Source organism: Seriola dumerili, unplaced genomic scaffold (genome assembly GCF_002260705.1).
Source record: "Seriola dumerili isolate Sdu_G_001 unplaced genomic scaffold, Sdu_1.0 BDQW01000066.1, whole genome shotgun sequence".
In the NCBI taxonomy this organism is placed as follows: domain Eukaryota; kingdom Metazoa; phylum Chordata; class Actinopteri; order Carangiformes; family Carangidae; genus Seriola; species Seriola dumerili.
Window position 1 is genome coordinate 4,681,374 of NW_019174321.1, and position 27,645 is coordinate 4,709,018.

General features: G+C 40.7%; 1 protein-coding gene across 4 annotated transcripts in view; it reads left to right on the plus strand.

Annotated features, from left to right (window-relative positions):
* Positions 1–451: 451 nt before the first annotated feature.
* Positions 452–27,645, plus strand: part of LOC111219363 (synaptotagmin-2-like) — a 31,897-nt gene continuing 4,703 nt past the window's right edge. Inside the window, exons 1-9 of one of the 4 annotated variants that reach the window (XM_022741997.1) lie at positions 452–604; positions 748–770; positions 20,326–20,554; positions 20,707–20,867; positions 23,056–23,187; positions 24,449–24,616; positions 25,595–25,762; positions 26,817–26,934; positions 27,422–27,555. In XM_022741997.1, the coding sequence (XP_022597718.1) occupies positions 20,350–20,554; positions 20,707–20,867; positions 23,056–23,187; positions 24,449–24,616; positions 25,595–25,762; positions 26,817–26,934; positions 27,422–27,555 (1,086 nt within the window). In that variant the 5' untranslated portion in view covers positions 452–604; positions 748–770; positions 20,326–20,349. Of the gene's footprint in view, positions 605–747; positions 771–15,965; positions 15,995–20,325; positions 20,555–20,706; positions 20,868–23,055; positions 23,188–24,448; positions 24,617–25,594; positions 25,763–26,816; positions 26,935–27,421; positions 27,556–27,645 lie in introns of those variants that run through there. The other 3 variants (XM_022741996.1, XM_022741999.1, XM_022741998.1) reach the window with 3 other exon arrangements.

The following is a 27,645-nucleotide window of genomic DNA, read 5'->3' on the forward strand; positions in this document are numbered from 1 at the left end:
TCTCTAGTCCTCACACCTCACTGCACTGAGGTTCCTGCAGAGTTCCTGCAGCAGGGAGGCAAAGGACCCAAAATCAGGCTCTGTGAGAGCCACTGCAGACTGCTGGTTACCATCTTCACCTCTCCTTTCACAACTCATCGATTCCACTGCTTTTGCACTTCCCCCTCTCTCTCTCTCTCTCTCTCTCACACTCTCACTCACTCTCTTCCTCCCTTTCCTCCTGCGTCTATTTCTCAAAGCTCAGCACTCCCTGTCTGCGTGTACTGGGGGGGAAAGTGATGGAGCAAGAAAGAAAAGAGGAGGAGCACAGTTGTTAGTGCGCCACAGAAACCCCCCCTCCCCCTCCTCCCTTACCCAATTGATGACAAGGAGGGTTTTTATTGAGTTGCTCCTCATCCAATGAGCGAACAGTGCCGGGAAATACAGCAGTGGAACTGCACCGGCTCTGAGGCTTGTGCTGGTTTCAGTGTGTTAGAACAATGTTAATCTGTGTGATCTTATTTTCTCATCTCCGCCTGATCTGAGTGCACGTCAGCAGCACCTTCAGCCCAGAAAAGTCTTGATTGTGAGTGTCAGGGGGCTTCTTGGACAGAAACACCCCCAGGTGAAACTGGGACTTGCCAGCACTGGGGATTTTTTTTGCAATGTCTTTTGAGAGTGGGATGAACCAAAGTGCATATTGTTAAGATTTTTTTCTTCCTGTCAAGAATATATCTGACCCTGTTCTCTGCTTCCACTCTTGCTTAGGAGGCAGCACATCTCTCCTCAAGGTAAGCAGCATTTTTGCTTTTCCTCTCCAGAACAGCATCATCAGTTACTGAGGCTTTGCTGCGTGCCAGGCTGTCACAGAGGCACCTAGCCTCATTACACACATCCTGCCTGAATGTGGAAAAAAAAAAGCTCTGCAGAGACAGAAAGAGAGACTAAATGGCTCAGGGGTAATTAGAGCAGACAGTGTTAGCGTTTTGCCAGTCGCCTCTCATTTTAATGCAGAGTCTTACAATAATAGCAAATCTGCCAGAGTGGAACTTTTGCAGCATGTCAGTAAGTCCTCATGTCTGGTGCGTAGCATCATGTAGTGCTGCAGTATAATGTTACATAATAAAACAAACGTGCGTGTGTGAGGCTAGAACTTGAGATGGGAATTTCTTGCACAGTAGAAAAACGACTAAAGCACTATTAATTGGTTGATTATAATCTGGATGTGTAGATAATAAAAAGTGAGATTTTAGAGCGGTAATGCACAGAGGTAAAGATTGTCCTGAACAGAAAAAGAAATAAATGCAAAGAAGTTGTTTTATGTTGGTATGCAACTGATTTTCATTTTTCTTTCCAGCTGCATTTCTTTACTGCTTCATTTTTAATAGTGTGTCAGTCTTTAAATGGATGATGAGAGTCAGCTCACTGTCACACAGTAAAAGCTCTGAAGGAGTGCACGCAAAGTCAAATCTGCTGAGCCAGCAAGACTGAAGGGCCCATGTAAGAGTCTGCAGAGCTCACTCTGTTCAGATGCATCTGTGTCATCTTATTAGCAGTTATCCAGTGCGTTTATACAGTGTCTCTTATTGTACCTTTTCCAAATGCTTTGTAGGCAAATATTTCCTTCATTCACTGTAATGAAACATGGTTGAAGAAAGATCTCATCGATGTGCCCTGAAATTTTGCGCATTACGGCCTCTGGTGGAAACTGATTACCTTGTAAACCAAACCACAGCTTGAACTTCTTTACGTTTTCTTGTCATTTAAGTAGCACGTTCTCCTTGTTGGCCCTCACAGGCATCTCCCATGTGTTTCTCCTATTGATTAAGAAATATTTTATTTTTAGCCGTAGATTTGGATGATTGATTTGTGTTGGCGCTATATGTTCCTGGGCTGATTATGATGCAGCGGTATGATCAGATCAGGTGATGCAGTGGTTTCTTCAGTCCCAGGGGGTGTTATGAGTACATGACTGGGATACTCCTGACTCTTTGTGTGTGTGTGTGTGTGTTTGTGTGTGTGTGTGTGTGTGTGTGTGTGTGTGTGTGTGTGTGTGTGTGTGTGTGTGTGTGTGTGTGTGTGTCAAATGAGGACTTCCTTTTGGCATCAGCAGAGGTGAATCAAGGGCTGTGTCGCTGCAATGTGTCTGTACACAACACACACATACTCATGCTGACACACACAGCTTCTGTCCTGTGATGTGTTGTGTACTTGCCTTGGTGCATTACGCTCTGCATTAGATGTTTTACAGGTTAGAAAGTAGCATATCTTCAAATAGCAGATAGTACAGTGAATGTGAAGTGAATCTGTGATGTAACAATGCAATAAGAGATGGAAGCTCATGCTCGGTATCTACCAATATGCTGATATGTTTCCTCTTTAATACGTCTTTTATTAACTGTTCAGATAGCCATGATTAAGTTGCTGATGTGGCTCATTAAAAGGGGTTAGACAAAGCATGAGAGGAATTGCAAGAGTGCAAAGCAGTATAACAGTACAGTAAAAAAAATGAGAGGTCATGAAAGGAAGCAAAACAGTAAAGTCAGATGAACTGTCTGACAGAATGACTATGACTATGACAAAAAAAGAAAATATCATTTTGCTGCTGTTTTCCTGCTGAATTTGCATTTAGCTGTACGCAGAGAGAGGATTAGTCATACAGTTTTGCAGCCTGTGCTTGGAGTCTGGTGATTAAGTCAGTATTACATCTCTTAGATAAGATTATATTATGGGTGACCCCTTATGAGAGACTTATGTGGCTTTCTTATATGCAAGCATATGACTTTTTTAGCCACACTATCGGTGTGTGTGTAGGGATGTTGGGGTGTCAGTGGACCAGTCTATCGGGAAAAACCTTTGTCCAAACTGTCCTACCGACTATTACTGTAGATGGACTGCCATGATATTTGGTACAGGCATGCATTGTTCAGAGAGGATAAATCCTACTGATTTTGGTAATTCCCTGATTTTTCCTCTAGTGCCACCAGAAGATCAAAGTTTTCACTCATGCAGTGAAAAAAAATCTAAATCTAGAAAACAAAATTGGTACAGACATTCATCGTTCATGTACGATGTATCATTATGAAGCTGGTAATGCCCTGACTTTTCCTCTTGTGCCACATGAGGTTCACATTAGTGGTTTTAAGCGAAATGTCTCAGCAACTATTGGATGGCTTGGCATGAATCTTGGTGCAGACATTGATGCCCCCCTAAGGATTAGTTGTAATAACATGCAGATCCCCTGCCTTGTTTTCATCTAGCATCATCATCAGGTCAGACTTTCATTTCATCCAATTCTTTGGTTTATTACCAAATACATACACTTTCCTTTTCCTAACTGGAAGAGGTGCATGTTTTCTCTCCATTTTTTTTGTTGCTTAACCTGGCGAATATCAACATACATCAACATGTTAGCATTGCTATTTGTAAGCATGTTGACATTAACATTTAGCTCAATGCACCACTGTACCATGGCTTCAGAAAGTATTTAGACCACTTCATTTTGCACACTTGTGTTGTAGATCAATCTATGCTCAATAACCCAGAATGAAAAAATAAAAATGTTTTTTTTCATTCATTAAAAATAAAAACTGAAATCACTCATCCACAAAAGCATTCAGAACGTTTGCTGTGGCACTCCAAGTTGTGGTCAGATGTAGACTGTTGCTTTAGAGTCGGAGTCGGCATGTGGTAAATTGAATTGACCGGACATAGTTCAGAAAGGGACACACGAATGTCCTACAGTTCAAACAGTATGTTAGGAAGAAAAAAACCAAGCCTTGAGATCCAGGAACTCTCCGTAGACCTCTGTGATAAAATTGTGGTGAAGCATAGATCAGGGTAAGGATACAAAACCATTTCTGAAGTCTTGAGTGTTCCCACGAGCACAGTGGCTTCAATAATTGTGAAATGGAAGAAGTCTGGAACCATCATGAAGCATTGGCTGTCTGGCCAAACTGAGTAACCGGTGAAGAAGGGCCTTGGACAGGGAGGTGACCAAGACCCCAACGGTGACTCTAACAGAGCTTCAAAAGTCCTCTGCAGAGATGGGTGACCCTGCCAGAGGGACGACCATCTCAGCAGCACCCCATCTATCAAGCCTTTATGATAGAGTCGCAAGATGGAGGCCACTTTGAGCATGGAGATGGCTAGCATCATGCTGTAGGCGTGCCTCTCAGTGACAGGGAAAGAGAGACTGGTCGGAATTGAGGGAAGGATGAATGCAGCCAAGTACAGAAAGGTCCTTGAAGATATGCTCCAGAGTGCATGCAACCTAAGACTGGGGCGATGGTTCACCTTTCCCATCAACAATGACCTTAAGCAAACAGCCAAAACAATGCTGGAGTGGCTCTGGGACAAGTCTGTGACTGTCTTTGAGTGGCCCTGCTAAAGCCCAGACTTAAACTCCAGAAAACATCTGTGCAAAGACCTGAAGATGAAGGTTCACTGAGGCTTCCCATCCAATCTGACGGAGCTTGAGATGATTTGCCAGGAAGAATGGGATAATCTGCCCAATCCAAGTGTGCAAAGCTTGTAGAGATTTATATGAGAAGACTGAAAGCTGCTAAATGGGATTCTTTAAAGTACTTAATTAAAGGTCTGAATACTTTTGTAAAGGAGAGAATTCAGTTTTTGATTTTGAAAATGGAAGTTTTATCCACTTAAAATTAAATCTACAACATAATAAGGTGTGCAAAAAATGAAGGACTCTGAACACTTTCTGAAGCCACTGTACACACTGCCTCACCAGCCATTAGCATGAGTGTAGACTCATTTTATTTTATTGTGTTTAGCCTGCGGTCAAGCACATTTTTCTCTTTAGGTTTTTTCTTGTCAGCACACCAACTTGTATGTCTCCACATTGGATCAATGATATTCATGCTTGACAACAAACCTACCAGTAGGTTTAGTAAAAACAATAATAACAGGGGACTAATCTGAATATCAGTAATGTTGCAGTAGTCAGTGGCTGCAGTCGTCAGGAGGCCTTGCTTCAGCCACTTTTGAGTTTCTACATTACAGGAGAGGTGTGTATGCCCTGCGCACCTCTGATGCTTGATGGTTCATGAAATGGGATTCTGTACGGCATCCTATAACCCTGACCTCACGAAACTGAGATCCTCTTTCACAGGCTGTCAGATGCATCAATGTACACGAACAACACTGATGATGTTTTTCATTTATACTCTGCACACACAGTGCTGTGTGTGCAGAGTATGCCTGGATCATTACCAATAGTACTACAGTAGGTATACACGGTAATGTCAGGTCACAAAATGGCATTTGATGATGTTGTTGTGCTGAGAGACAGTTTGACAGCTAACGCAGACAGTGATGTCGAGTCGTGTAGACTCTGAGAGCTTCCCTGTGAAAGTTGCTGAACCGATGCCATTGCTGGTGCTGCAGTGCGTTTTCTATTAGTTGAAAACCAACAGCACAACGCTTCTCTGCCTGAGGATACAGTGGGATGGATTTGTTCTGAGGCTCAACCTTCATAGAAAAGAGAAGTGTATCAATACATAACCCAGGTATTGAACCTCTGTCCCTTTTTTATCTACATTGCATTCAGATGCAGATGGCCGCCCACCCTGAGCTTGGTTCTGCTCTTACCTTTTAAAATTAGGTTTTTGCTTTCTCATGGTTGGAATTTTGGTAATCAATATTATAAAGAGTACGGTCTTGACCTGCTCTATATGAAAAGTGTCTTGAGATAACTTCTGTTGTGCTTTGACGCTATATAAATAAAAATTTACTTTACTAAGACTGAGGTTTTTGTGGTGAGCCAGTGTCTCGAAAAATGTTGCTGCAAAGTCGTTGAAGGAAAAGATGGAAAAGCCAAATCCAGGATACAGATGGTGCAACAACAGAGGGAGAGGGGGATGTTACAAGTAATGGCAGAAGCAGATTTACTGAGAAAATATTGGCTTTAGGTGACTTTGTAAATACAGGGAACAATGTGTGACTACTGATGAGAGATCCAGGATGCAGGCAGAAAGATAATAGCAACAACGGGGCACATCTGTATGTGAGGAGGGAAAAAGCAGGTTTGATTTAAAGCTGCATTAAACAATGTTTTACATTAACAGTGTAAGACTATGTGTACTGAGAAAAGGGTAGCTCATAGTGATAAACCCACAAACCCACTCATTTTAGCATCTTTCAGCTCATTGTTTTGGTTTTACAGGCCACAATTTTATTGTTTTGGTTCACTCTTCCCGCTCTCATCAACATCCAGGCCGCGAAAAAGCTCTTTAAAGGGTCTATTTGTTAGTCTTCTCTGCAGCCAAACATGTTTTTTTTGCCAGGAGTGGGTGGCGGTGATTGTCGCTTGCGTTTATAGGACAAGAGGTTATAATATGCCCTCTGAGCAGCGCTACACCTTCAGTGAGTCGCTATTGGAAAGTAACGAGATGGGCTAGCTGGTTAGCGTGCTAACTTCAGTAGAAGAGAGTAAAAAAAAGATTTAACATTGGTGCTGCTTTCCACCTTTGGTGACTGCTATTGTTGAGTAAAGGAATGAAGTTTGATATGGAACTTGCAATATTTCTTCTAGACTGGTAAGTAAACAGCTGCTAGTGCTAACGCTTGCTATGTAGCAATAGCAAAACTTACAAATAGCTCCTCTTAAACCAACTGTACACTACCTGTCCGGCACCAAAGGACAGATGAAGTTAGCAACTAGTGAAACATTTAACTTCCAATTATATCACACAATAAGTAAATGATTAATTATATTTCCAGAATGAGAAAAATCTAGTGTTATATGACAGTATCTTTGTACAATGGTTTGTGTCTTTATTTACTTGCCTCAGTGAAGACCGTGCACATGACTCTAGTGACTGTTTCAGGCCGACCCCTGCAGTCTCATGCAGAGGAAGATCAATACCTTTCAGCAGATCAATTTTAAGTGCTTCAGGGGCGAATTAATATTTTTAAGTACCAGACTGAGCAGCACCAATCAGTAGGTCAGTTGTGTGTGTGTGTGTGTGTGTGTGTGTGTGTGTGTGTGTGCGCTTGTCTACCATTTCTACCAAGTCGAGTGACCGTCTACATGTATTGTACAGTAGAACATTTCAAATAGAAGTTCTACATTTAAAATACTGCCTAAGTACATTGCAAATGTTGTAATATATATGTGACATTATTAATAGTGATACATCAATCATGGTGTTGGCGGTTGAGGTGGAGTTAGTTTTAACGACTTTATATAAATAGGTAATTCAGTTCAGTGGCTCCCAGTCTAGGGATCGGCCTCCTCCAAAGGGTCACCAGATAAAGGTTGTGAGATGGTTTATGGGAGAAGAAAGAAGAAAAAACACGATTCTGCTACATAAATTTATATTCCATTTTCAATTATAATCTGAATATAGCTGTCAGATAAATGTCGTGGACTAAAAAGTCTGATATTTCCTTCTTAAATGTGGAGATGAAAGTAAAGAGTACCACAAAATGGGAAAAGTAAAGTATGAGTACATGCTGAATATATATGCTGTAATGTGCATCAAGTCTCCTTGAAGCTCTATCAGCAGTATAGAGAGCCATTTTACTGATACTAGTAACCTCTTTAGAGAGTGTATGAATACTGCTCTCCACTGGTCACTGTGAGTCCTGCACTCTCAGCTGACTGGATTCAGAAGTTTGATAACCAGGAATGATAACAACATGACAGCAATGATATCTCAATCTATTCATGAAGCAGCTACATGCACAATCTTAAATAAAGTATCTGATCATGAACGGATCAAAAAAGATCTTTTTGGTTTTGTTTGTGGGAGGATGAAGAAAACAGTGAGAATACAGTGAGGATTTGCTGATGAGGGACTTTCTTAATGATACCAATTTGTCTTCTCCTCTCACAGCAGGAAACCCTTAACAAATCTAAAAATTTGTTGGAGCAGAAAATGGATGATGCCAGTGGTGACACATCTGGTTCATTGCTGGTCTTTGGACTTCAGTAACACATCCTAAGTTCTTGCTTCCAAATGTAATCATGTCGCTTTTTGTGTGTTTTAATGAAGCACAGAAAGCTGTAGGAAAATGACTGGTCGCTGCTTAATTAGCAAAAGTCTGGGATGAAATCCGATGTGAAATGCTTTCAAGGCCGGAGGAAAAGAAGAGGAAATGTAGGAAGCTGGTGCAAAGGATCAGATAATTACTTACTGAACTTGTGTCCCTTCTGGCTTCTCTTTACTCAGTACTACTCTGTCATGTTGCCCCAGATTTATGCAGTTGGTCAACGCATCCTTCACTACTGGGGAGATGTATTCCCTCCCTCTTCTTTGCCTCTTTCTCTGCCTCTAAATGTGGCTCTCTCCCTCCCCTCTGCTCACACCCTAAATGCACCACTATCCAGCGCTAGTCTCTCAGGCTATTTTCAGCACCAGGAGGAAGAAAAAAGTAGATGTACATATCTGTAGCTTTGTTAGTCATCAAGATGGTCACAGTTCTCATGGTGGTATACACTCTGTATTCAGTTTATTTGCGCTCGTGCTGTTCAAGGAAAGGCAGAAAATGAGGAGTTTCCATGATTGAGAACCAGGTGTTAGACTGACCCCCAATCTCAGAGACAAGGAGACCAAAATAACCTTCAAATAATTTCTCTGATCACAAATGTGTTAATCACCAGTCAAAATGACCCCATTCAAAGTGGAAAAAAAAAACTTGCAGGGTAGTCACCATCAACTCCACAGAGCCCAATTAGCCTTTTTATTTAATTAGTGAGATTGTAATGGATTACAATTGTTCATCTACTGTATATGTTGTGCAATATATAAGCTAAGCTACAAGGAAGAATTAGTGCTTTGTAGTTTGTGCTTTAAGTTTCTGTGATATGGTGAGCACAAAGACAGCCTGTCAGATGTCAAGCTCTCTGGTGGATCAAGATCACTTTTTGATTCGACTGTCTCGGTTTAATTTCTCACCGACAGGAAATAGTTGTGGGCGTCATATTTTGCCTCTAAGCAAATGTACGTGGACGGACTCACGGGGGAAATTTAGAAGAAAGACATTATGCAGTTAATTACTGTTGTTAGTTTTACCCCTGTGATCAGAATTCTTTTCCACTTCTTATCATGATGTAAGTCGATGGTAATATACTGTAGCATGAAGGTGTTTGCTGCTCATGCCTGATGGACACTGGAGGACATTTGGTTTAGGTCATGGATTGTTCAAAGTTTTTAAACTTCCATCTACAGGAGCGACATTTTACTCGCCTCTGTTTATATTCACATTCTCATGAAGAATGAAATTAACATTAGAGTGACATCCCTCCTGGTGTGCTACAATGGCTAATCCTGGAGAATCTTCGAGTCCAGAGGTGAAAAAGCTGATCACCTGATGTAGCTCACCTGGTCAGCCTTGGCCTTGGAGGTGTACCATTAGCTCACACTGTATTGTTTAGTTGGGTTTACCCACAATCCCGCATTCCTCAGTCCTGTCTGTGGCATTTGTTTAATTCAGTGAAGGAACATGTCACTCAGTGCAATAATGTGAATCATTTATGTGTTTTTAAAAGGACAACAAAAGAGCTCTGTGGCACGGCGAGGTAAGCTTTGCAAAGTAAATAACACTTGTGAAAAACAGAATATCCTTCAAGTTTAGTTTGAATAAATAAAAACACTGACTTTAATAGACCTTATTCATGGCAGACACTTTTGACATATTATAGCGGGAAAAGCAGGCTGTAGTCAATAACATAATGATGGCTGCATTTCATTAGGCTTGTGAATTTCACAAGCAAACAAATCACAATTAAACCTTCTTCATTCTTATTAAAACATGGAGTTTGTTGTGACCCCATGTAATTCCCAGTGTAGCACCTCCCAACTCCGACCTGAGGAGACGTATATACAGTGAGAAGAAACACCCGTGTGGGTGTACAGAGTTCCTCCTGTGTGCTCCCTGCTCTGACAAGTCAAAATACCTGCTGTGAAAAAGCTCTATTCCAGAGGCAACATATGAATTATTAAGATTACGGGGGAAAAAAATCAGAATGGACCTTTAAGGGGTTCCCTGGTGGCTCAGGGGCTTAAGGTGCTTATCGTCAACCACAACACCCTCAGTTCAAGTCCAACTCTCTCCCCTCGTTCCATGTCAACTTAACATGTAGTGGTGTTTAGGTCTTAGACAAAAGAGGCCCAGTTAAATCCTCCTCATATTCAGCTTTAAGATCTCATGGGTCAAAAAAGGATAAGCAGAATGGAAAATGGATGGATGGAGGGATGGATCTCTTGGGTTATTTTGGTTCAGCAGCCACTCGACAAACTCTATACCTAAAAACATCCACTCACTGTTTACGGACACACATGAGCACACACGCACGCACGCACGCACGTACGCACGCACGCACGCACGCACGCACGTACGCATGCACGCACGCACGCACGCACGCACGCACGTACACACACAAGCACGCACGCACACACACAGTCATCTTGCTGACCAACTGCTACATCCAAAACACCCAATCACTGCAACTGATGTACAGGGCCAACTATGACCATATGGTGCTCTCTGTTTACCGTCGTCTGTGCTGCAGTATTCACTGGCCAGCGTACGAGCAGCGCTTTAAATGTGTGTGTGTGTGTGTGTGTGTGTGTGTGGGAGAGAGAGAGAGAGATAGAGGAAGACAGAAGGATGTGAGTCTGGAGAGAGCAGAATAAGATAAGAAAAAGATGAAAGCAATGAGGAGAGGAAGAAGTGAGGCATCGCAGGAAATGGAGGAAGAGTGTGAGCAGCTGACTGTTGGGCAAGCTGCCTTCTAGCTTCGTATTTCTCTGTTACACCCCTGCATTGCAGCACTCCCTGCAGGAGCTGAGAGAGTGCAGTCTTTTCCACATCCTCTGTGCTGCCTCAGAGGAGACAAATCATCTTGACCAAAATGTCCCAGCACAACTCGGCACGACACACACGTCGGGACCAGCTGTCCTCTGCGTATGTTCGTAATGTGGGGCTCTGATAGTGGTTGTGTTGCTCTTATCATCGACGTCCCAGTGCAGCGCAGTCCTCCGGCCTGACTCATCCTTCGCGGAGAGGATGACTAGTAGAGAGGGAGGGGAAGTTTTATTCATTCACAGATACTCTGAGGGCATGAGAGAGCCAGGGATGAGCTGGAGTATCCCACAATGCACTGGGAGTCCAAGTGAATCAATCCTGCTGTACTGTTACTGCTTCAGTTGATGCTGCAGCTGCATTGTGACCTTGCACTAAACTCGTAGACACCAAAGCTGCTGAGTCAAGAAGCAGAGTGGTGATTTATCAAACCAGGTCAGGCACATAAACTGGCTACATCTGGTGAGCACACACACACACGAATGAAAGAGAAATCTGTAGCATTATTTTAACAAACACTTTGCTTTTAATTATTACTTTTTCATCCTCTTGTGTTAATCTTATTGTTCATGACTAGTTCAGGGATGCTTCTATTAATATGAAATTATTTAATCAAATTTATTTTATTTTTTATTCAATTTCATTAAATATTTTTTTTAATCAAATTAATTATTCATTTATTTGACCAGTTGAGGGCAGCAGAAACAACAGAGACATGTCATTACCTTTTAAGTTAATGGTGAACAGCAAACTGTTGTTTATTTGTGTATTTGCACATCCAGCAGTTACAGAGCAACATTATTATTACATCTGGAGTTGTGTTTCTGGTGACCTGGTAAATGTAAGTTTAATATTGACTCTTTTTGCTCTGTTTTGGTCTCTACCAACCCCTGAGAGAAATTTCTTGCTCTTTAGCTATTAATTGCTCCACTATGTTCACCAGCTACTCTCTGACTGTGTCTGTTTGTCTTTTTGGTGCTGAGCAGGTTGTGTACAGAAGGTTTTTAGAGCCTTTTCTCTGAAAACAGCTGCTTGCTGTGGCTGAAAATGACAGCAGTCTATGACAGCAGTGAGAGTGAACCAAAACAGTATATATGGGCCAGACAGCTAATCAATGCAGAGTCAGGTGATAAGTCTCTGGAGGTCAATCACTATGAGGGGCCCCTTTCATATTGTCGTTAGACACATAGCACCTTTAAAGACTAAGAATTAAAAGACTTGTTTTTCTAAGATACGAACCCCAAATGTATGTATCTTTAAAATTTTAGGGTACGACAAAGTGAACTTGATCTATGTGTGGAAAATTCAGTCATTGCAACAGAGAATAGTAACTCCATGCAACCCAAATCAGCAGAATAAAAATGTAATACACTGAAATGATGGTTATATGAGGAAAAACAACTGTGAGTTCTTTCATTTTAAGTCTGATAAACACATCAGTGTTACAGATTTTTCAAGACTTTTCACATTAGGTGACAACAAAATTCTTTTCCCAGTTGAATGTTGCTGCTTTTTATTTAGTGATATATTTTCTATTTTATTTTATACAACACAAAGGCTCCTGCAGACCCAGTTCTTTAATGCCTTAACAATACTGAAGATAAATTGGACTGAAATCTCTGAATTTATTTTGGCAAAAAATAAGGTATTCAGATTTTTTTGTAACTCAGTCATAATGCAGCCTTTCATGATTTTCTACAAAGCAAAGTAAAATTTAATTTCACTCAGAATAATGTGGCTATTAGTCTCATAACGGATATGTATTGAATGTCTCTAGCCATAGAAGAATGGGCTGCTTGGTTTGGCTCCCTGCCATTTACATTTTCTCCATTTTTTATGTTTGCAATTTATTTCACAATCTACCTTTGAGTGCATTAAGTTGTTGTTGTTGCCAAGCTGGCTCCTCTGACAATGCAGATTTACAGTGAGTGCTGCCATATATTAACATTAAATGCCTCTACGTAATTACTCTCCGTAGACTTTCCATTGAGACAGCACAATGCATCACTGAGCTGGGAGTGTCCTTTCACTTACAGTTTCAAACCGCAGATGCCGAATGTCTAAAGGAAGTCAGTTAAGAACCGAGTTTGAATCTGTCCCAGCACATCGTATTCCTTTTTTTGTTTTCTAGTCTCACTGGGACTCTCTGTGAATAATACAGAAACAATTAGAAATACAGTAAATAAGAGACTTGGAGAAAATTTACAGTAACATCAAAAGAGACAGAAGCTCTGTCCCACACAACCTGGGACAGAAGTAAAAATGAACAAAAAGGTGTGGATATTACAGATGTACTGTATACCTTAAAGGAATAGTATGCTATTTTGGAATATACACATTGTCAGGTTTACACTACCTAAGACATTTAATACTGACACAAAGAAGAGGAAGACAAGAGCATTATTTCTTACTCCCGAGGAGAACGGACAGAGATATGCTCAGTTACAATCTCCAACCCGCTCTGAAGCATATTCCGTCGAACCCTTTCTTTTTATTATCTTTGGGCGTTCCCTAGTTACATGAATGTTGCTGCTCTAAAGGGCATGGGTCACACAGCGGCAACATGATGTGCACTTAAAAACATTAGCATAACGGTGCATCAACTTTGCAACGTGTGAGGTGAAACCAGCCTAGACTGGGAGCGCTTCCCGTTTTCTTCGAAATAGCTCCTACTCTGGCTGACTTATCAGCCTGCAGACACTCAGCTGTGGTTTCCTGTAAGATAGCTCAAACACAAAGCAGACTGCACACACACCGTTAGTATGAAGTAGTTAATACATAATGGTAGACAATATGGGATAACTTATGTACAATTATTCCATCACACATATTTGCTCTCTCATTGATAATTAGATTAGAAGATTGACACCACTCTCACCTCTTTACAGTAAATATAAAACTACAGCCAGGAGATGGTTAGCTTAGCTTAATTTAGCTTAGGTTAGTTTATCTTATCTTAGCTTAGTTTAATTTATCTTAGTTTATCTTATCTTAGCTTACCTTAGTTTATCTTATCTTATCTTAGCTTAGCTTATTTTAGCTTAGCTTAGCTTAATATATATTAGCTTAGCTTAGCTTAGTTTAGGTTAGCATAAAGACTGCAAACAGCTATTCTGACTCTGTCCAAGGTAAAAAAAATCTGCTCACCAGCACCGCTAAAAGTCAGTACTTAACACTAACTCTTGTTCAGTCCGAACAAAAACCAAAGTGTAAAAATGTCATTTTACAGTTTTACGGAGGGTTATGTGCTGGTCTATTTCTTTAGCCATCTTGTTGTCACTGATTTCTGGTCGACAGAGGTTCTAGCCTTTGGAGAAAGCCAGGGTAACTTTTTGAGTCTTTATGTCAAGCTATGCTAACCGTTTCCTGGCTGTAGCTTCATTTTGAACAAACGGACATGAGGGTGGCAATTCTCTCATCTCACTCTTTCACAAGATGTTGAACTATTCATTAATTTAAAGCACCCCAAGATTTAAATGGGTTTAGAGTTTACTTTTACACTCTTTAGCTTTAAGTGTCTCTCTCTCTGGAAATCATGAGTTAGCAGCATCGCGTCATCTTCCTATGACATTTCTTTCAGGCCACATTCTTTTTATACATTGACGTCCTCTCGCACCCACCTCAGTCTACCAATCCAGTTACTTTTATTTGGAGTTATTTCATTTTCAAGTTGATGGCAAGGTCACTTTGTTCTGTCGTTGAATAAAACTGTTTAAGTGTGAAAATCAAACTCATCGAAGATCGCAAGAAAAACACTGAGAACCAAGAGAAAAGATCCAGTCCTATTAAAGCAGAAGACCTTGGTGATTTTGAATAGCTCTGTACAAAGTCGCAGCTCTATGTTTTATTTAAAAACAAGAAGCTTAAGCTGCTTTCACTTTCAAAAAATGCTTTTCAGTGAATGAAAACATATTTGAAGAAAGTATGGAAGACAAATATCTCTGGGCATAACTTTGCAGTACATTGGTGGAAGAAAAAAAGAAAAGAAAAGAAGGGATGCTCTGTGATGCAGCAATTTTGTGTGAGATCCCTGCCCCCCTCTGGCAGAAGCAGCTCACTGCACTGTAAACTGGAGAGAGAGGAGCCACCTCACACAAGCCCCTGACAGCTGCTGGCTGAACATGAGCACACAGAAAGGTATTTCCCCAAGGAGAGAGAGGAGGAAAAGAGGGTTTCAGGAGCAAGCCGGGGGAAAAAGAATGAATGCTGGAATTGAAAAGAGATCAAATATGTACAGAAGTAGCTACATGAGGGGCATTTTCATGCATTTGTTGATTTGAGACCAGTTTATCATGCAGAACGAATGCATGGCCTCTATGTTTGCATCAGTTTCATTGTCACATATCAGTTGTTTCATGATGTAATGCTTTTAGCTCAGTGTTTCAGACTGCTTTTTTTTTTTTGTTTGCCTTGTAACTGGAGAAGATGCATTGCAATCTACTCACTTCCAATCATCATTGACGAGTCTCCTGAGGGACTGTTAAAAGGCAGACAAGTTGACCTAATCATTCTTGGTTTCAGTTGTTCATTCTGAATGGCTTTAACAAGAAGGGATCCCTCCAGAGGGTTATATCACACTTCTGAGATCAATTGTTGGGATCCAATTAATTGTATGAGCTCAGCGTAATACCATTTGTGGAGCTGATGTGGTAAAGTCAGCACACCCTTAAGTGTATGTCAGCTGTCCTCCTACCTCAGCTACCTCTACCTTGTTGTAATGCACCTCTGATCTGTGCAAACAGTGAACCCCCCCCCCCCCTCCAAACCTTGTGCATATTGATCTGTTACAACTGCCCTCCAATGCGAGACCAAAGAGTGGCATGCTGCAATCAGTTGTGTGAGCAGCATCTCAAATGAGGTTGGGGGGGTGGGGGGTGGCGAGAGAGAGGTAGAGAGTCTGCGTGCATGAGTACATTGAGAGAGAGACAGAGGGGGGAGTAGGGAGGTGTGTGACGGGAGGGTGGAAAATGGGGGAGATGGTGAACATTGGAAGAGGAGGAGTAGGAGGAGGAGGAGGAGGAGGAGGAGGGGTGTAGTGCTGCAGTGGAGAGAAGTGAGAGGAGACTGCAGTCTCTGCTTATGGGAGAGATCAGACTATGTTAGCACAGCTCTGAGGAAACTGTAGCCCAAACAGTCATTGATATTGGATGGGCCACCTCGTGAAGGGGAATACCACATCTGACTGGTGAGTTTTGTCCTGCAGATCTTTTAATATTAAGGTGCAGTTATGTGACATGAATGTCATCAAAACATACAACTAGAACACGGCTATCTGACATGATCTTTTCTGTGTCTTCAAACTAATTGAGTTAAAATAAACTATAACATTGTGACTGTATCCTCTGTACCTGAATATCCTTGTGAATCAGGATGTGTCTGAGCCTTTTTTTTTTTTTTTTGTGTGGCTGAGTGATGCTGGCCAGTGATGGGCTGCAGAAATCAGAGGCAGATAAGGACTGAGTGCTAATGGCACAGAGGTAAACACTAGGCTAAAACAATAAGGGGCAGAGGCATGGACGTGTTTTGGTGTATTTGAATTCAGCTGCTGTCCTCATCACTGAGAAAACATGCTAAGCTATGGAAGTTATAGAGTGGAGTCATCCCTGCAGATTAGGACGGCAGGGATCGTCTTGGATTCTGTGTTTGTTACAGCTGCTGACTTGTTTTCGTCAGTGTTGATTGGAGATGACAATTTCTTGAATGATGATTTTCTTCTTCAGACATAAAGCGGCTGTTCAATTTTTTTGGGAGGGACCCATGGTGCAGCTAAAACTTTAATTACAATCACCATACATCACAGCAGCTTGGTAACGGTTGGCATTCGTGTCATGCCCATGCCCAACGCTCAAGCAGTGACTTGACATGGGCCTTGAGCCAATTGGTTATTTGATTGGCTGGTCACCTCGGCTATAGGCAGGTAGTGGGCAATTCTGGATAGCTGATAGACACTATCAGGATTGCTTAGCAACAATGATCTGCTGGCTCACAGCACATGGGCCTCTACTGTACTGTATGTGAACGGCAGGCGTTTGACCATAAGCCCTATTTATTGAAATACACGTTTCAATGAAATGCTTGAAACTGATCCGCGGCCTGTGAATCAATGAAGATGAGGTTATATCACGACTGTGTTTGCCAGACACTGACAGAGAAGTCTGAAGTCTGGCTGGTTCACTTTCATGTCACGATACAGAAATCCTCACATGCACTGAGAGTGTATTCAGATGAAGATGTCCCTACAGCGAGAGATTCATCGTATATCACTCACTAATGTGACACACAAACTTTTGTGTTTGCATCTGTGAAAGCTGGCACTCAGCGGTTGTCTTGGCTCATTTAAACAGTGGATATAAATTATCTGTCTTTTTAACTGAGCCAGATCATTGTCTTTTAGTGCTTTTAGAGGGAGATGAAACAAATATCCTCTAGATAGCCCTGAACATATGAGAGCTGTAATGATACACACACACACCCCCGCCCACATACACACTCAGACGCAGTGTGTTTTATCATTTATTCCTGATGAGTTGTTCTTCATTTCTATTTTATGTTTCATTTTCTCTTTTTATTTGAAAAGCCTGTCTACCTCCACATCGCGCTCTCTTAACAGTCACAGCAATGACATTAAGCTGGTAAGAGTGTATCACATAATGCTCGCTCTGTTTGCTTGAAAATGTATTAATTTCATGACCTCTGCTGTCAAAACACTTTTTCACCCTGAAGCAAAAACAAATAAACATGGAGACGTTCTAAGCTGCAGAACAAGTAAACGGTTGTCAAGTTGCCAGTTTAGCATTAATGTTGAGGTGGTGGGGGGCATGAAAGCACCAAGGCAGTGTCCATATCTCCATGCTCAGCACTGAAAATAATCCCGCAAATGTATCATACTGCAGTAAAATTATTCCTTCTGATAGAATTTAAACCATTAAACTGTGCTCCTAATATTCCTGTTGCTGTCTATTTGAAATAATCAAATAAATGAACACAAGAAGAAAGAAGAATCCTCCTTCTTTGCACCATAATATAATGCACTTGTTCCACTTCAATCCAAGGTGAAATGATGCTACAGTTGTCAAGGGATTCCAGTTGTCGGATTCTGCAGCATATATTTTTTTTTTCTGTTTAGCGAAAATAAATAAATAAATAAATAAAAATAAAACAGCAATTCCTTCATGCTCAGCAGCAAATGCTAACAGTGTGCTGGTGTCACTCATAGTCATGCAAAGGGCAGACAGAGAATAAATAATATAATGCTCACTTGAGGCCTGGAGATAAATTGATTTTGTCAGCTGTTGGCGGTGGATTGAATTTCCACAGGATAAAAAAGATTAAGACCATTGTGAGGAAGCACTTGTTTTATTAGTCTCTGATTTGTGGGGAGACTGATTTAGACAGCAGCTTTATAATTTCATTTTAGCACAGAGTTTAGTTTCTTCTACTTTGGGACTTCAGCTAATGAGGATCTTTATTACTGACTGACCTGCCATTTGTTTTCTTCATGAATGAATTAATCATTTGGTGCATAAAATTGTGAATGATTTTGAGCATCACGGTTTTTCTTGAAGAACAACATCTTTACATTGGTTGTTTTGTCCAAAATCCCCAAATATTCACTTTATATTCACATAAGACAAAGAAAAGCAACAAATCCTCACGACTGACAAGCTGAGAAAAAGACTTCAAAGATGAATGGATTATAAAAAATGTTGCTGATTCAAGTCAACAGAACAATCATTCAGGTGATTTATTTCTCTGATTCTCTCATTGTATTACAGAATATTACGTTTTCAAATATTGTTGCCAAAATTACTGATTTCTTTACCCAACAGTTCAATTCACAAAAGTAATATATTTGCATACACATTCCTGCCATCTGTGTTTAATACCAACTTGTTCTTATTTCCAGTCACAAAGAGGGGAACACTGCCCATCCCCGCATGCATTTCACTGAAGACAGGAACGAGGACTAAAACTCAAACACATAAACAGAAAAACAAAAACTCCCTGAAAATCCTTGTAACATGAGAACGTGTTGACTCCACACCGAAAGGGACAGCAGACAGGTTCAAACTGAGGGTGTTCATGCTGTGATGTGAGAGCGTTAAAGGAGAAGAAAGGTCTTCACTTTCACTCACAAGATTTCACTACTACTATTTTACAGCTAGGAGCTGTTTAGCTTATCTTATAGCATAGCATAATGACTGATAAGAGCATAATTACTAGCCTGGCCCTGTCCACGAGTATCAATATCTGTCTACCAGCCCCTCTAAAGCTAACTAATTAGCATTCAATCTCATTTGTTTCATTCAGACAAAAACAGTAGTGTAAAAGCAACAAAGTGTGGCAAGCTGCACTCTGAGGTTGTCAGGAAACCAACAGAGTCAGTGGCAGTAGTTGGACTTTGTCATCCTTTGGAAAGAGATGGACAAGCTGTTTCCTCCTGTTTGCAGTCGTTATGCTAAGCTAAGATGACCGTCTCCTGGCTGTAGCTTTTATATTTATAACACAGACATGAGAGAGAGGGAATGTGACTTTTCCTTTAACATTTCAGCCACAATCTACGTTTTTCATGGAGAACTCCCTCAGCTCTGTTTAGATGCAGCTCTCTCTCTTTGTCTCCACCAGTTGTGGCAGATCACAGTGTTCAGAGGGGGGGGGGGTTAATCACCTCCGCTTCTACTCATTCTTCACACCGAGAGTAAACTCTCACATCATCAGCATAATGATGTGTTTAGTCTCAACTTTCATGACTTTTATATCATGTAAGGTTTTTCAGTCGAGGATTTGTAACTGACATCGGTTTAATCCGTGACTAACAATGCACAGAGCTGATTGTGATCTCTTGTAAAAAAAAAAAAAAAAAAAATCCCTCCATGTTTCCCAGGGTTGAGTTGCTTCATTGCGGCCTTTGATCTTATCATCGCTCAAAAAAACAAAGGGATCCTCTTTATCCATTAGTCCCTTACAAAAGGAGCTCTGCTGAGGCAACAATTTTTACATGATCTTCACCATCAGTTGGACTTTGCACAGTCACTCTCTTTCCTTTTGTTCCTTCAGTTAAATTGTTTAGTCTAAAATGTCCTAGAGCTTAAAGTAACATCCTCACATTGCTTGCTCAGTCCAAAGCACAAAGATATTCAAGTCATGATGATACAAAACAGAAAATATGGAAATCCTTACATTTAAGAAGCCGGAAGCTTTTTTGCTTGATAAATGACTTAATCAAACTTCTGGTCCAATTTTCTGTCCGTCCTCGACTAAACTATTAAGGGACTAATTGTTTCAGCACTACATCCTCCTGGGGTAGAACTTGTACACATCAGTTTAGAGTTTTTGCTGTATATTGGTCAGATAAAAATGTGTTTGATCTACAGCCAAATTCATCAAAGTTCAGCAACAATTGTCTTTAGATAAAAAAAAATGTTACTTTAGTTCTTCCATTTCACTGAGGTTGTGACATTACAGTTGTTTGGTGATGTTATTTCTCCCTTTCTGTCTGATCTCTGTGTGTCTCAGGGACGCTGCACCTAGTCTTTGACAATGAAGTTTAACTTGTTCAGAAGGCCACAGGCCGTGGCAGCCGCTGAGCCCACCGGTGCCACCACTGTGACCATGGCTCCCACCCCGGCTGTCATCTCCACCTCTGTGCCGGACACCTCCGGCTCCAACAACACAGAGATCAGCAAGAATGACATGTTTGAGGAAATCAAGAGTAAATTCTTGAATGAAATTGATAAAATCCCACGTAAGCATACCTGCAATTCATTCCCGATTCCTTCTGAGATTCAAAATGTTCTTTATGTGACAAAAAGTGATGATTTTTGTGTGTGTGTGTGTGAAAAATTATAAAGCTTCCTTTCAGTCTTAATTTTCCCTCTGTTGTTTTTACACTGGCAGTGCCCCAGTGGGCTTTGATTGCCATTGCTGTAGTGGCCGCACTGCTCATCCTCACCTGCTGCTTCTGCATAATCAAAAAATGCTGCTGCAAGAAGAAGAAGAACAAGAAAGGGAAGAAGGGCAAGGATGGCTTCAACATGAAGAACATGCAGGGTGGCGAGGTATGACGCCTCGTGCTTCCTACATACTGAAAAGTCAGGGTAACAGGATGTTTTGGATGATGTTTTCCTCTTTTCTTCCACTGTGTTACCTTCAATTATTTATTCAAATTTGACATTTATTGCTGAGTTTTTATTCATCTATTCATAATATGATTCTAGCTAACCGCATTTGATCTTTTACCAGCAGCTCTTTTAGGCCAGGCTGTAGAGGACACAAGGAGAGCTCTCTTCCCCTCCATTTATTTGATGTTGTTGTGGTCGTTTAAATGTGTGACGTATTCCATTGTGGCCCGTGGTGAAAAATGACACACTTTGTTATGAGGTGGCAAAGAATAATGAGAACCGTGAGGTGGAAAGTTTTTTTTGACAAGTCGCAGGCACCAAAAGCTGAGTTTTATAACAAAAGATAATGGATGGAGGCGTGAAGCCCGCAGAAATATTGGGAAATTTTTGGAAGCAACGTCGAGTAAATCAGAGGATAAATGTTAGAAAAGCCCGTGATTCATTTGAGGGTTAACCAGCTGACATCACCATAGATTGCCCTGTGCTCCAGTGACAGTTAATTAAAGCAATCAATTACTTGTGTCCATGACGTGACAAGGAGCTGAAAAAAGCGTGTCATTTCTCCTCATAATTGTGGTGGTGGTGGTGGTGGTGTTGACTGCCTCTCTTTTTGTAGTGTGTTTGGTGTCTTGTGAGTTGAATCTCTTCCTCTCTCTGCTCTCCTCCTTTTTTTTTCCGCTTTGTGTCTGTCTTGCGTGTGCCTCGTGTTTCTTGACTGTGGTGGACTCCCGCTCTACGGTAGGTGGATAGCTCACGTTGACGCTCTCTGGCCCCCGGGGCGGAGGGGGGTTTCATGGAATGAAAGTCGTAGCTTCCTTTGCTTTTTTTTTGTCTTTTCTTTTTAGTCCTTCCCAAAAACAAAATTTTTTTTTTTAATTTTTGTTATGACAGCTTGAGAATGTAACAATGGAAAGCTATGATGTACTCCATAAACCCCAAAGAGGAGAGTCTAACCATCTAACGCATTGTTCCCGGGACAATGTTACTGTAACTCACACCAATATGGAAAGTATTGGACTAAGAGATGATATGCAAGACACTTTTAACACTATATTCTATGCATGTGATAAAGGGCATGGTTGGTTGTTTGGGAGACATGGAAACGGTGATGATAAAACTGCATGAAGAGCCAAATATTTGCAAATCTGTCTTTTTGATTGTAATACTCAAGGAGGAGGAAGAATGTGGAGACACTGGATGGCCTGAAAAAGACAAGAGTGGAAACTTTCCAAAGTCAAGGTCACCTTGACATTGACGTTTTAATTTAACTGCAGTAATAACGCTGAAACAATAAGACTCTATATTATTCAAATAGCTGGCTGTGCCCTTTAATCCTGAATCATTTATTGTAATAACGGTGAGTTGAAAAGAGAGGCATTTTTTCTGGTGCCACATAAATTTAGATGTGAAACGAGGCGTGCAGTTTTAAAAAGTTTTGGATTTTATGAATATGTATTTTATGAATATGAAAACCCGTGAGGGTAGCGTTTAATAAAATAACAATGATTTTCAATCCAGTTAAAAAAGCAGTATTTGAAAGCCATCTCCTTGCCCTGAATATTATGTCTTTTTTGCCTTTTATTATCATTTAATATGCATTGGCATTTGCTGTTGTGAGCTAGTTCCTGAGGGGTTTTTTATATAAACATTTATCTCCATTTGGTGAAATGAAAGCCCTTGAAAATGATCCCTTTGACAAACAAGAGCTAATTTGCTAATATCTGATTTCATTGGAAAAAGTATTGCAATTACTACCCCTCTTAGTGGAACTAGCATGCAATGCCTCTACTGACTGGCTGTCACTGTACTGCACAAGCATGTAGAAGGAAATGCCAAGTGATCCCAAAAAAACACTGAAGACGAGATGTGCAGAATTATTCAAAAGTATAAATGTGTATTTATGTGTTACCAATAGAGATGTCTGCCCTTGTAAATGATAAAATCCCTGGTTATTATCATCAGGTGCTGTGCAGGTAAGCAGTAACCAAAACATGTATCTCCCACGTAAAAACTCCTGGAGCTCCAGTGTCTGTGGCATGCTGTCTGTTGTGGGGAGCCCTGTAGTCTGATTCCTGTTTCCCTGACCTTTAACATCGTGTCTTGTTTTGTTACCTTCAAACCACAGAAACACCAGGACGATGATGACGACGAGGGAGAGACTGGACTGACGGAGGAGGAAAAAGAGGAGGAAGAGAAAGAGCAAGAGAAACTGGGGAAGCTGCAATACTCTATAGATTATGACTTTGAGAATACAAAGGTCTGTGGTTGTCACTTGTAAATGCTTTATGTCTGTTTTCAATCTTTAAAAGATGTATAGTTATTTTTTAGATGGATAGTAGTGTTGGGTGTGTAAAATCAGGCAGAACTGTGTTTTTCATGATTGAATTTTAGAGAGTGTCGCACAATTTCCACTGTTCTGATATTTTCCATCTGCTTCAAATCTTCCAGCATTTTCAGAAATAGTTCGACATTCTGAGAGACACACTGATTTGCTTTCCCGCCAAGAGTTAGATGAAAGGATTGCTCTCACTGTCATGTCTGCAGAATGAATATGAAGCTAACTAGCAGCCAGTTAGCTTAACTTAGCATAAAGACTGGAGAGAGGAGGAACATTGAGGCTGGCTGTATCCAAAGGTGACACAATCTGCAAACAAGATATAAAAAGGTCAACTTTAGATGAGCTGGTCAGCAGATTGTGTTTCCTTTGGACAGACTTTGGCTTGCTGTTTCCCCCCTTTACATCGTTATGCTAAGCTAAGCAAACCAGCTGCTGGCTGTAGCTTTATATACGGACAGACATGAGAGTGGTATCGATCCTTTCATCTCACACTCAGCAAGAAAGCAAATAAGCGTAATTCCCAAAATGGCAAACGCCAATGTAAACTCTTACCTCTTGAGCATCTTTTCTTGTACTAAAGCTAGCATGCTAATCAGCTAGCCCCAGCCTGTCTTGTCACTTTCCGATAGCAACACATTGTAGCCTCCAATCTACCCCGAAGACGTAGTGCTGCTCAGGTGTATTATAACCTCATCTTGGAAATGCATTTTCGCAGAAAGACAGAAAAAACTCAAGAGGCCAATCCATTAAATAGATACGGACATTTTGCAACAATTCTTATGCATTTGTCAAATGTTCAGTAACTTTATCATCATAACTGTAATGCTCTAAGCAGCAGATGGGCACAGTGGTAGTATATGACATGAATTAGACTAAGTCAACATATATACAGCAGAGACTAGCATTAAAGTCATATTTTAAAGGTGTTTATATAATGTAGAGACAGAAAATCTTTTTTAAATTACCACACAGTGACAGTTGTGTGACATTGAAGAAACCTCCAGTGAGTCGGGCAGGACATTTTTGTGATTAATTGCAAGGCTGAAGTTGTCAGATGATGTTGTATAACCAATCTGAGGCAGTGACCCTGACACAAATGAAAAATCTTATAAACTTTGGATTTTTGCCTGATAAAATTCTGTCTTTGCCGCTCCCATCCTGCCCTCATCTCGGCACACAGCTCACCGTTGGCATCCTTCAAGCTGCAGACCTCATGTCCATGGACTCCGGTGGAACCTCCGATCCTTACGTTAAAGTCCTGCTTTTCCCCGACAAGAAGAAGAAGTATGACACCAAAGTGCACAAGAAGACACTGAACCCCGTCTTCAATGAAACATTTGTATTCAAGGTACGTCTCTCACATCCTCGTGTGTCTGTGCAGTGATAAATTACAGTACAGTCTTCAGATACAGAATGTGGAGAAGAAAAGGTTTTCACCCTTTTTTTTCACAAAGACAGACATAGATCAAACATTTATGATGGTGAACAATCACCCTAACCCCCCCGCCTGCGTGTCCATCATATTGTGTGTGTAATAGCACTGACTGTGTCTTGTCAGGTTCATCTGGATGTGTGTGTACCCACTGGCCTGTGCAGCCTACATGCTGCTTTTTCCTGTCCTGACTAATAAGGCCCGCAGAGACTCTACCAGTGGCTCTGGGTCAGGCTCTGGAAGCTCTGCCTGCCGGAAAAAACAAAAAACAAAAACACAAATCTTCCTTTAGAGAACGCCTCTGATTCTTGTCAGAGCCACAGAGCCACAACCATGTTCACTCTCCAAGGCTAATATATGTTATTTAAATGCCATTTGTGCTAAATTACAGTTGTTTTTTTCCCCCAGATAATCTGTATTTTACTTTGTTTTTCTTTAACTATGCCTTTTTCATTTAGTTTTTGTTTGAAGATTTAATTCCCTTTAACACACAATAAAAAGCAGTGGTTCAGTATAGTGCCAGTGTAACAATGGACTTCCTTTACCCAGTACCCACTGTTGTGATCTACTTTATTTTTCTATCTGAATTTTGCAGTTTTGACTCATACAATATGCATTTTGTTCAACTAACAATAAGTTTTATGGTAAAACCAGAGGTTAACACTGAGTCAAAAATAACCATATTTCCCTTTGGGTAAGTAATCCAACAGTCATATAAAAAATAACAGTAACTCTAGGTTAAAAGATTTTTTGGTACTGAGTAAAGTTAACCCTGTATTGCGTCAATGCTTTCTTTATCCAAATGATATCAGTTTTTAACATGGTGACTGTCTCAGTCTTTAGTCATATCACTAATAAGATGTAAAACAATGTAATCCTGTGTTTGTTGATCAGGTACCCTACGAGGAGCTCGGTGGAAAGACGCTGGTGATGTCTGTTTATGATTACGACCGATTCTCCAAACATGACGTCATTGGAGAGGTGAAGATTCCCATGAACACCATCGACCTTGGCCGGCCGATCGAGGAGTGGCGGGACCTGGAGAGCGCCGATCAAGAGGAGGTGCTGTTAAGAATCAAACTGATTAGGATTAACGGATGATTCTGGTGATGTTCTGTATTTTTGTCACTGGCAACAAATCCCATGAAAAGACCAAAACGAGCAATACTAACTTGCCTACCAACAAATAATATATGTGTGTCCAAAAGCCTGATATAGCTTATTCCTCCAGTGTTGTCCAGAAACTACGAAAAACACAGCAGTGAGCCGCACTGTTCCACTGGCTGCCATGTTCCCTCATTATGATGAAAGTGTGCACTGTAGTTTATTCTGAGTCTATTTGACAGACAGCGTCCTGCTGCTGTAAATACGCTCCAGAGTGTATTAATCAGCATCTGAAAAAAGTCTCCAAAACATACAGTGTTTATATCTGTGGGCAATGTCTGTTAAAACCATGCAGTGCCCAACTGTTTTAGGAAATTACTTAGTCTTTTTTAAAAGTGAAACTATGTATTTGTGACTCCTTTTTAAAGTCTGACATCTTTAGTATGAACCAGCGGACATGGGAAAGTCAGAAACTGTGAAACAGCGACCATATTGTTGGAATTGATCTTTTCATTGTTGACAAAAAGAAAAATATATAAAGCAGCACCAGCCTTAACCTTTTAGGATAGATCACTTAATTCACTGATATGCAGGTTTTTTATGAAAGTGCAAAAACATTCAGACAATCATCAGAATCAACATGTATTTCTTACAGTTAGTGCAATAAGAGTTCAGAAATTTGTCTCCATGTCTCAAGGTATGAAACTGAGGTATTTTATTATGCAGAATATAACAGATTGGTCACCTTTTCAATGTCATTTTTTGTTAATTTCATATTTTAGAACTGTCCTTAATCCATACAGGGCTGTGCAATTCTGAGTAAGTATTCTGACAATGTTGCCACACGGACAAAAGATCCTCATTTTCAGCATATAAGAGAAAATTCAAGACAGAGAGCAGCCAGGAGCTGAGAGCGTTTTGCATCAGCCCATCATACCACAAGCAGTTTGTTGGTGTCTGATGAGCATGTGTGCTTGTCATTTCTGTCTGTCTCTCTGCGCTGACTGCTCAGCCTGAGAAACTCGGAGACATCTGCATCTCCCTCCGTTATGTCCCCACCGCCGGGAAACTTACCGTCTGTATCCTGGAGGCAAAGAACCTGAAGAAGATGGACGCCTGTGGATTATCCGGTAGAGAAATGCTGTAATCACTTCAAAGTTAGAATGTCGTAAACAGAATTTACATTTTTGTTTTTGATAGTGTTGAGTACAGTATACATGCACGCATTGAGTACACATCCATAATGTCACACTAAAAACTGAGAAAACAAGGCTCTGTACACTTAGGTTCAATGCATGTATTTAATGATCAAGACAAGCTTTTGGACACTGTCGGCATTTGTCAGGGCAATTTTTTGATCATACATCAAACTAAACACAGCTTTGCCGTGCAAGTACACCTGGGAAAGGCAGCTCACAATTATAATTTTCCTGATGTTATTGCACAGAAAATAAGGATAAATGAATCCAGAAAAAAATTGGTTTTTAAAATGATGGAAATACATAACAGAAGAAATAAAGGGGAAGTAGATATTACAGAAACGTAAGGAAACAAAAAAACAAATTAAAATCTTGCCTTGATGGTCTCTATTGCTGATCGTATTGATGCCCATTGCAGATCCCTATGTAAAGATCCAGCTGCTGCAGGGGGGTAAGCGTCTGAAGAAAAAGAAGACTACAGTGAAGAAGAACACCTTAAACCCATATTACAATGAATCCTTCAGCTTTGAAATCCCCCTAGAACAGATGCAGGTACAGTACAAGTCAAACCTGATCTTTAGGACTTGATTGAGTTGTTAATGATATAGTACAAAATACAACTGATCTGTGCCTCTCTCCCTT